Raw genomic sequence first — 11,142 nt, 5'->3', positions numbered from 1 at the left:
GCCCTGCTCTGTGCGTGACAGGGGGTGGCGCCGCAACCTCCCCATCGACCCTGCCTTGAGTGTGACAGGGGGCGGTGCCCCAACCCCCCAATCGGCCCTACCCTGAGGGTGACTGAGGGTGGCATCGCAACCTCCCAATCCGCCCTGCTCTGTGCATGACAGGGGGCGGCGCCCCAACTCCCCAATCAGACCTGCTCTGAGCCCGACCAGGGGCTGCACCTAGGGATTGGGCCTGCCCTCTGCCACCCAGGAGCAGGCCTAAGCCAGCAGGTTGTTATCTCCCGAGGGATCCCATACTGCGAGAGGGCACAGGCCGGGCTGAGGGACCCCCGCTCCCCCCCAAGTGCACAAATTTTTGTGCACCGGGCCTCTAGTCCTATATAATAAAAGGCTAAATGCAAATCGACCGAACAGCAGAACAACCGGTCACTATGATGCGCACTGACCACCAGGGGGCAGACACTCAATGCAGGTGCTGCCCCCTATTGGTCAGTGCGCTCCCACAGGGGGAGCACCATTCAGCCTGAAGCCAGGCTCATGGCTGGCGAGTGCAGTGGTAGTGGTGGCAGTGCTAAGGATGTCTGACTGCCAGCAGGGAGCAGGCCTAAGCTGTCAGTTGGACATCCCCCTAGGACTCCCAGACTGCAAGAAGGCACAGGCCGGGCTGAGGGACTCCCCTTCTCTGAGTACACGAATTTCATGCACTGGGCTGCTAGTAATAATAATAATTGAGTTTTGTAGTATAAGTCTACTAAGGAAGAGAATGGATTTTGTTGTTATATTATGTTACTTAATTGAGGCTCAACACTCGTGTTCCATACAGTTGATTGCCCATGTTTTTTTTGTAAAAAATCATTCCTAGCTGTTTGGGCCATATAAAAATAGGCTTTGGGCTGGATTTTGCCCACTGGCTATAGATTGCTCATCACTGGGTTAGATGATTGGGAGAAGACCAGCAAATCACTCTCCACAAAAGAGCAAGTAATAGATAACCAGTCCTATCCCTTGGTTACCACTTTGCATATGTTGTTACTGGATCCTTGTACTGGAAAACCTGGCACTGGTATTTTTAATTTTGTTGATCTTATAGATGAAAGGTGGTGTTTCCTTTTCATTTGTAGTTTTTAATTATCAGTGAGGTGACTATGTTTTCATAATTATTGGCTTTTCTCCCTTTTGTAGTGAATTATCTGTTCCTGTCCTTTGCCCTTTTTCTGTTTTTGTAAAAGTTCCTTATTTAATAAGTATATTAATTATTTATTAATTGTATTTGCTACATTTTTCAGTTTATAAGTTGTCTCATGGAGTTTTCTCACATCTTCATTGTTTTAATATTTGATAACAACTTATAAAGTAGCTCTTGACTACTTTGAATTTATAAATCACATTATTTTATTCTTTCAGATTAGAAGTCACTTGCAAAGGGCCATGTATTAGATATAAACTACAAAGCTAATTTTTATACTTAGTGAAAATAAATGTTTTATACTTAGTGAAAATAAATAAATAATTTCCAGTAGTGCTTAATGAATACTGTGTTATGGAAAGGTACTCTCACCATAATTGTTGTTATGGAAAGGTAGTCACACCATAATTGTTAAGTATCTATTTGAAGCTACTGCCTCACCAACCCAGGTAAGAAGGAAGCCTGTAGTAGAGGAAAAGTTAAAGATTAGAACTAGTTTGTTGACTTAAGTTTATGAAGGGAATAAGTAACACAATAATAGTATTTAGCAGTTATTATCTATTTCTTGTTCCGTGCCAGATATTATGAACCTTTTTGAATTTGATGTCAAAAAGGGAATTATTCACCTCATAATTTTCTGTTGCTGTGGTGGAAAGAAAATACTGGACTTAGAGGGACCATGGGTCTGATGCAGAAATATATGTTTTGTGGAGGTTTTTGGTTCTTATACAACTAATTTATTGTTTTTTGATTCTATAGGATTTGATTAAACAATATAATACATTAATAGAAGAAATGCTTCAAATCCTCATCTATATTGTGGGTAAGATTAAAACATGTTTTGAAATAGCATATGGGTTGGGTTACTTTTTAAAGAGAACATTAATAAGAGCTATAATTTACCACTTTACTCATCTCTCAAATATAGCTTAGAATGTATAGTAATGTGGTTAATATGTTTAGAAACCCACCTTTTTAAAAAACATAGCTATTACATCTTTCTAATATCTAATTTGTAATTGTTTGGACTTTTTTTATAGAGGTCTGGGATATTTATCATAGAAATGTAGGTGAAAAATAACTGTTGAATGCCAAAAATTTTCTATAGATAGGAAATTTCATTGTAACATAGGTCTATGTAAAATATATTTTTATTGTGTCATTCTATTAAATTACTTGGTGCAAATATTGGCCACACTTACTTTTGTATGTTCTGTTTTATAGACTCTGTTGATTTTACCAGCTAAAGAAAAGTCCTTAACTTCTCATTCTGGCTCTTGTTTCTTACTTTAGTGCAGCAGACTCTGCTTTGTCTTAATAGTTCCTGGTGATTCTAGCCAGTAGCTAAATCTGAAAACATGGGTTCATTTTATTTGTTTGTTAGAGCTAGTTGCTAGACTAGCTGCTTTATCTCAGCAGGAAGTGTAGTAAGCCTTTATTGCTAAGTGATATGTAAATCTTTCAGGTACTAATAACTCTTCTTGTCCAGAATATTCCATAGGAATCTGATGAAAAAAATGGACAAATTAAAATGTGTAAAAGATTTTTAAAGTTAATGATATACTTTATTAGGTTATAAAAACTTGAGGGGAATTTTTGTATTCTTGGAATGCTTTAAAAAATTCTAATACGATACTATATTTTTGCTGTTTTATATTTTTACTAATTTATTATTGCTTCTATTTTGCTTTTATTATTTTTAGTCAAATCTATTGGGTTTCTTTCTCCTATGTGATTTGACTTTTAGTTAATACTTGCTATATTCCTAAATTCATTAATTTCAGGAGTCAACATTTTTTAAAAAGCATATAAAATCTCTGATCTTATAATGGAGAAAACATTAAAAGTAGAAAAAGATTCAGATTAGGAATCAAAAGATGTAGTCTTGGCCTTGTTATCAACTATCAAGAGCATGCCATTTACATTCTTTGAGTCTCAAATTCGTGATTTGTAAAATGAAGGTAATCTATATGATTTCGATAATTCCTTTTAGCACTAAAATTCTAGGGGATACTGTTTTTGGTGAAAAAAATAAAATTACAAGGTGCTTTACAGATATAAAAAGGATTAAGTCTGGGAAATGAATTCATTTAACAAAAAGTCATTCTCTGGCTAATTTTTAGAATTCATCAATTCTGTTAGACAAAGGGTTACTGTCTTTTTAATAATCTTCTTGAAGATATCATTGGACTTTTTACACATGTTATAATATTGAAAATCAGTGGTGACATATGGCCAGATATTGTAAGCCTTCTTGAGGCAATGGGAATTAGATGCTATTAACACCAATGAAGTTCTTGTTAATTTAAGTATTTTCTCTCCATTTGGTAGTTTATTGAGATACAAAATGGAAGCCTGATCATGTGGGCATTTTAGCAACACCACTCATTCCTGATACATATTACTGTTTTGTCATTTAATTTATAAAGACATTTTTAAGTATTTTGTTTTTCAGTTTTCACTTTGTTCTTTCATAAATAACAAAGACAAAATTGAGGAAGATCTTGAAAGAAAAGCTATTATTCATTGATGGCCACTGCACATTCAATGCCATCTGCCTTGTTTTCTGGATTAGAAACACATGCTAATTTAATAGAAGGGCCTTGTTTATAATGTGTGAGTATGTGTATGTATATGTATGTATGTGTGCAAAAGAAAGAGAAGGGCTGTGTTCTTTAGATCTCTTCATTTTTCTTCCTCCTTCTTTCAGCATATAGACTTTTGTTCAGTTTTAGGAACATGTCTAATAATTTTCAGTCCCTCTCTCATGGACTTAATTTAATGCAATGTTCTGTCTATAAGTGCTCGTGGTGGGAAGAGATTTAAATAGAAAGCAATTAATTGTTTTACTTTTTTTTCATTGTTTGTTTTAGGAGAGCGTTATGTACCTGGAGTGGGAAATGTGACCAAAGAAGAGGTCACAATGAGAGAAATTATTCACTTGCTTTGTATTGAACCCATGCCACACAGTGCCATTGCCAAAAATTTACCTGAGAATGTAAGACCAATTTTGTTTTTTACTTCATTCACCTCAAGATGGGATGGATAGTTTATTCTCTAATTGGAAACTACTTCAAAGTTTTAGGAAAATTTGTTTAGCAAATTCTTCTGATGTAAAACCATCACCATTCATTCTTTTTTTTAAAATATTTTTTATTGATTTTTTACAGAGAGGAAGGCAGAGGGATAGAGAGTTAGAAACATCGATGAGAGAGAAACATCGATCAGCTGCCTCCTGCACACCTCCCACTGGGGATGTGCCCGCAACCAAGGTATGTGCCCTTGACCGGAATCGAACCTGGGACCTTTCAGTCTGCAGGCCGATGCTCTATCCACTGAGCCAAACCGGTTAGGGCACCATTCATTCTTTAGTGGTATAAATTTTAAGTCTGGGCTTTGGGGCATTAGGAAACATTTTAGAAACATTCTGGCTATTTAGGAGACATTTTAGAGCAAGAAACTCCTTGACCTTTTGTTTACTTTAAAATACGACTTTTTCAGAGGAAAGGGCGGGGGGGCTACCTAAAATATTGAGATTATTTGGGTGGGTGTTAGTTTGAGTCTTCTGAGAAGCAGATGTCAAGACAAAACATTTAAGATTTTATTAGGAACAATGCCTAGGAGAGAAAATGGCGAGGAAGCTGGGTAAGGCTGGTGGGGAGCCATCAGACTGTGATACAAGTCTGACTCCACATGGAAGAAAGAAGGAAGGAAGGTTAGATAGATGCATGGTAGATTGCTGGTAGCCTACACAATGTTTCATTTCTCCCAGAGTGGGCCTGTATTAGTATCTGTAGTCCATCTACTTAGAGGTCTGGGATGCATTTTCATGTCTGCCATGGGTGATATTTATGTTTTTGTAAATACTGATATTTAAGTAATAGTTTTAAAGATTATGAGTCTCATATTTTTCCCCTTGAGATTTAATTATGAATTAGAACAATGATTCTTAAAAGAGAATTAGAATTATCTGTATTATTAGGGCTTTCCAGAGAAGTAGAATAGAGATAATTTTTGACTATTGGTTACACTTTTACCCCCAATTTGTATCTTTTTATTTATATCTTTTTCCAGTTTCACTTTTTAAAAAATTAATTTATTTTCCAATACAGTTGACATATAATATTGTTAGTTTCAGTTATTCAACATAGTGAGATTAGACACTTATATACCTTACAAAGTGACCACCCTGATAAGTTTAGTTCCTGTTAACTAATTCTTAAACTGTAACCATTTGGCATGTCACTTGTATAATTTTGGGATATCCTTTCACCAATTTTATAATTATGAATACATTTTAAAATCAACTTACTTACATTTTCCTTAGCATCTTTCTAAGCAATAATATCAGTGAAATAGTAGGCTTGATGTTCTGGATTATTATTTTTTTTAATACATATTACAATAAGTGAATAATTATTCAAAATTTAAAAAATATGTGTGTGCAACTTAAAGTAATTTTACATACTGCTAGTAATATACATATCATACTTATAATAAAAAAAAATGCTTCAGGTATACCTAACTTTTTACTGCTTACCCCAAGTACAATTTTTTAAAGGAGTCTTTCTTAATTTTTGCAAGACTATAGGAATCTATGATCTTAGTTTACTATCTTAACTAGGTCCTTTTCCTGATTTTAAATGACTTCATTAAAAAAAAAAAATCTTTGTTCAAAGAAAAGTTTCAGGCAATTAGAAAAAATATATATAATTGCAGAAGCCAGACTACATTTGGACACTTACATATGTGTTTTGCTGTAGATCCCATTTATTTTGCTACCTTGATTTTAGCAATTAGTACATCATGGGCATGTGCTTAAATGGTGTGGGTAATGAATGTACTACATAAAGTTCTTTTTCTTTGAACTACCAGTTTGGGGGGGGGGTATGTGTATGTGTGTGTGTGTGTGTACATGCATATGAGGGCAAACTTAGATAAAATTTCTTCCTTAAACAGTTTATACATAGGTCTTACCTCTATTAAGAAATCGTTGCCCTAGCTGGTTTGGCTCAGTGGAAAGAGCGTCGGCATGGGGACTGAAGGGTCCCAGGTTCGATTCTGGTCAAGGGCATGTACCTTGGTTGCGGGCATATCCCCAGTGGGGGTGTGCAGGAGGCAGCTTATCGATGTTTCTCTCTCATCGATGTTTCTAACTCTCTATCCCTCTCTCCCTTCCTCTCTGTAAAAAAAATCAATAAAATATATTTAAAAAAAGAAAAAAGAAAAAAGAAATCGTTCCCTCCAAACAAAGTTAATTGTGTTTAGACCTAATTTTTTATATTGGAAATTGATCTTTTATTTATTGTGTATAAAGTACTTAAGGAATGTTAAAAATGAATTCTACTCAGTAAGAGAAGAAAAAGTCATTATATGAAGGTAAAAATAATAAAAATTATGTTTCAACAGGAAAATAATGAAACCGGCTTAGAGAATGTTATAAACAAAGTAGCCACATTTAAGTAAGTACTTAATGCTTATGCTTATTCTGAGAGTAGGCAATCTTTGGTCTTATTTTGAATACTTTGTAGAAGCTCAGAAATTCTTGCTTGAATGCCCAAGAACTAGAATAGAGTGTTAGAAAGAGAACAAGGGGCACACAGTAGGCACTTTAATACATGTTTGTTGAAGAAATGAGTATTTGGGGCAGGTGAATGAGAGATACCCATATGTGTGATATTAAGTGACTTAGTATGTAACAAAGAAACCTTACCCATAGTCTTTCCCATCAACTACGCCAAGACTTATGTATTCTATAAATTTTCATATGGTAAACTTATTCTATAAATTTTCATTTTACATATTAATTTTAGACTTATCTAGTAGGTTTATTTTTGTTTGTTTGTTTGTTTTTAAAAAGAATTGTATATTTACTGACCTTGAGGCAGATTCAATACACAACCAATTTTAAATTTACATATTTTAATTCAATTTTGAAGTGTTTTCTCACACACACATAAATTGGCATGCAGTAGTTGTCCTAAGGCAGCGATTTTCAATGGGTGTGCTGCAAGAATTTTCAAAACATGCAATACCTATTTATTTAGGGGCACTGACCTCTTTTCCCTCTTGTCTAGTAAAAAATGACAACAGCCAACACAGCAATAGCTGTCTGATGTAAATGAATCAAAATAATGCTATTTTTTTTTGTCAGATTGGCAAAAAATATATTTTTTAGTGTGCTGCCAAATTTTAGCAATTTTTTTATGTGTGCCATGAGCTGAAAAAGGTTGAAAATCTCTATCCTAAGGTAAAACACAGTCATCTTAAACGGTTGTAAGTATTTTCACCCAAAGTTGAAAAATTGTTTATCCTGAACATGAAAATCTCTAGTAGATTTAAAACAGTATTTTATGTGTTGGCCAATATAGTCAGTCAGTTGAGTGTCATCCCATCCCATGCACCAAAAGGTTGCCGTTTTGATTCCTAGTCAGGGCATATACCCAGGTTGTGTATTTGAGGTGCATACAGGAGGCAACCAATTGATGTTTCTTTCTCACATCAATGTTCCTCTCTCTTCCCCTCGCCCTTCTTCTCTCTCTAAAATCAGTAAAAACATTTAAAAAACAACAGTATTTTACAATCCTTTGATTGAGATATATAAAATGGAAATCTACACTAATAAAAGAGAAACATGGTAATTGGCGTACGACCGCTACCATTCCCATTGGCTAATCAGCATATCCTTATGCAAATTAACTGTCAGCCAAGATGGCGGCTGGCAGCCAGGCAGCTGGAAGCGAACATGAGGTTTGCTTGCTCCAGTGACTGCAGACTCCAACGTTCCCCGCCTGACTTGCCGGCCTCTGAGCTGGCAGTTTGAAACATTCTAACAAATATAGAAGGCCGGGATCTCAGAGCTAGAGTTATACATTGTTTCGATTATAGTGCACTCAGCAGCAGAAGCCTCAGAGCTAGAGCCAGAGCTAAAGCTGACCCAGAATAAAAAAAAAAGAAAAAAAGAAAAAAAGGAGCGGTTGGGAGCTTCAGTCAACAACCACCAGCCTGAAAGCAGGGGGGGGGGTATGTGTATGTGTGTGTGTGTGTGTACATGCATATGAGGGCAAACTTAGATAAAATTTCTTCCTTAAACAGTTTATACATAGGTCTTACCTCTATTAAGAAATCGTTGCCCTAGCTGGTTTGGCTCAGTGGAAAGAGCGTCGGCATGGGGACTGAAGGGTCCCAGGTTCGATTCTGGTCAAGGGCATGTACCTTGGTTGCGGGCATATCCCCAGTGGGGGTGTGCAGGAGGCAGCTTATCGATGTTTCTCTCTCATCGATGTTTCTAACTCTCTATCCCTCTCTCCCTTCCTCTCTGTAAAAAAAATCAATAAAATATATTTAAAAAAAGAAAAAAGAAAAAAGAAATCGTTCCCTCCAAACAAAGTTAATTGTGTTTAGACCTAATTTTTTATATTGGAAATTGATCTTTTATTTATTGTGTATAAAGTACTTAAGGAATGTTAAAAATGAATTCTACTCAGTAAGAGAAGAAAAAGTCATTATATGAAGGTAAAAATAATAAAAATTATGTTTCAACAGGAAAATAATGAAACCGGCTTAGAGAATGTTATAAACAAAGTAGCCACATTTAAGTAAGTACTTAATGCTTATGCTTATTCTGAGAGTAGGCAATCTTTGGTCTTATTTTGAATACTTTGTAGAAGCTCAGAAATTCTTGCTTGAATGCCCAAGAACTAGAATAGAGTGTTAGAAAGAGAACAAGGGGCACACAGTAGGCACTTTAATACATGTTTGTTGAAGAAATGAGTATTTGGGGCAGGTGAATGAGAGATACCCATATGTGTGATATTAAGTGACTTAGTATGTAACAAAGAAACCTTACCCATAGTCTTTCCCATCAACTACGCCAAGACTTATGTATTCTATAAATTTTCATATGGTAAACTTATTCTATAAATTTTCATTTTACATATTAATTTTAGACTTATCTAGTAGGTTTATTTTTGTTTGTTTGTTTGTTTTTAAAAAGAATTGTATATTTACTGACCTTGAGGCAGATTCAATACACAACCAATTTTAAATTTACATATTTTAATTCAATTTTGAAGTGTTTTCTCACACACACATAAATTGGCATGCAGTAGTTGTCCTAAGGCAGCGATTTTCAATGGGTGTGCTGCAAGAATTTTCAAAACATGCAATACCTATTTATTTAGGGGCACTGACCTCTTTTCCCTCTTGTCTAGTAAAAAATGACAACAGCCAACACAGCAATAGCTGTCTGATGTAAATGAATCAAAATAATGCTATTTTTTTTTGTCAGATTGGCAAAAAATATATTTTTTAGTGTGCTGCCAAATTTTAGCAATTTTTTTATGTGTGCCATGAGCTGAAAAAGGTTGAAAATCTCTATCCTAAGGTAAAACACAGTCATCTTAAACGGTTGTAAGTATTTTCACCCAAAGTTGAAAAATTGTTTATCCTGAACATGAAAATCTCTAGTAGATTTAAAACAGTATTTTATGTGTTGGCCAATATAGTCAGTCAGTTGAGTGTCATCCCATCCCATGCACCAAAAGGTTGCCGTTTTGATTCCTAGTCAGGGCATATACCCAGGTTGTGTATTTGAGGTGCATACAGGAGGCAACCAATTGATGTTTCTTTCTCACATCAATGTTCCTCTCTCTTCCCCTCGCCCTTCTTCTCTCTCTAAAATCAGTAAAAACATTTAAAAAACAACAGTATTTTACAATCCTTTGATTGAGATATATAAAATGGAAATCTACACTAATAAAAGAGAAACATGGTAATTGGCGTACGACCGCTACCATTCCCATTGGCTAATCAGCATATCCTTATGCAAATTAACTGTCAGCCAAGATGGCGGCTGGCAGCCAGGCAGCTGGAAGCGAACATGAGGTTTGCTTGCTCCAGTGACTGCAGACTCCAACGTTCCCCGCCTGACTTGCCGGCCTCTGAGCTGGCAGTTTGAAACATTCTAACAAATATAGAAGGCCGGGATCTCAGAGCTAGAGTTATACATTGTTTCGATTATAGTGCACTCAGCAGCAGAAGCCTCAGAGCTAGAGCCAGAGCTAAAGCTGACCCAGAATAAAAAAAAAAGAAAAAAAGAAAAAAAGGAGCGGTTGGGAGCTTCAGTCAACAACCGCCAGCCTGAAAGCAGCCCTCAGCCCCTCACCCAGACTGGCCAGGCACCCCAGTGGGGACCCCCACCCTGAAGGGTGTGTGACCAGCTGCAAACAGCCATCATCCCCTCATCCAGGCTGGCCAGGCACCCCAGTGGGGACCCCCACCCTGAAGGGGGTGTGACCAGCTGCAAACAGCCATCATCCCCTCATCCAGGCTGGCCAGGCACCCCAGTGGGGACCCCCACCCTGAAGGGGGTGTGACCAGCTGCAAACAGCCATCATCCCCTCATCCAGGCTGGCCAGGCACCCCAGTGGGGACCCCCACCCTGAAGGGTGTGTGACCAGCTGCAAACAGCCATCATCCCCTCATCCAGGCTGGCCAGGCACCCCAGTGGGGACCCCCACCCTGAAGGGTGTGTGACCAGCTGCAAACAGCCATCATCCCCTCATCCAGGCTGGCCAGGCACCCCAGTGGGGACCCCCACCCTGAAGGGTGTGTGACCAGCTGCAAACAGCCATCATCCCCTCATCCAGGCTGGCCAGGCACCCCAGTGGGGACCCCCACCCTGAAGGGTGTGTGACCAGCTGCAAACAGCCATCATCCCCTCATCCAGGCTGGCCAGGCACCCCAGTGGGGACCCCCACCCTGATCCAGGACACCCTTCAGGGCAAACCAGCCAGCCCCCAGGCCTCTATCCTATATAGTAAAAGGGTAATATGCCTCCCAGCACCGGGATCAGCGGAGCAGCGAGGCTCCCGGCACCGGGATCAGCATGACAGGGGGCAGCGCCCAAACCCCCTGATCGCCCTGCAGCTCTGTGTGTGACAGGGGAAGGCGCC

At 37.8% G+C, this 11,142-nt stretch overlaps 1 protein-coding gene across 6 annotated transcripts in view; it reads left to right on the top strand.

Annotated features, from left to right (window-relative positions):
* UBR1 (ubiquitin protein ligase E3 component n-recognin 1) overlaps window positions 1-11,142 on the top strand; it is a 160,521-nt gene that overhangs the window by 64,653 nt on the left and 84,726 nt on the right. For 5 of the 6 annotated variants that reach the window (XR_001360937.1, XM_014534847.1, XM_014534846.1 and 2 more), the window contains 3 exons: window positions 1,946-2,009; window positions 4,060-4,184; window positions 8,732-8,784. Coding sequence is in view for 5 of the 6 variants with exons in the window: in XM_014534847.1 (XP_014390333.1) it covers window positions 1,946-2,009; window positions 4,060-4,184; window positions 8,732-8,784 (242 nt within the window). In the remaining variant the exon portion in view is untranslated. Of the gene's footprint in view, window positions 1-1,945; window positions 2,010-4,059; window positions 4,185-6,595; window positions 6,649-8,731; window positions 8,785-11,142 lie in introns of all 6 variants that reach the window. The other variant, XM_005860317.2, reaches the window with a different exon arrangement.

Source organism: Myotis brandtii, unplaced genomic scaffold (assembly GCF_000412655.1).
Source record: "Myotis brandtii unplaced genomic scaffold, ASM41265v1 scaffold133, whole genome shotgun sequence".
In the NCBI taxonomy this organism is placed as follows: domain Eukaryota; kingdom Metazoa; phylum Chordata; class Mammalia; order Chiroptera; family Vespertilionidae; genus Myotis; species Myotis brandtii.
This window is presented reverse-complemented; position numbering and strand designations above follow the sequence as displayed.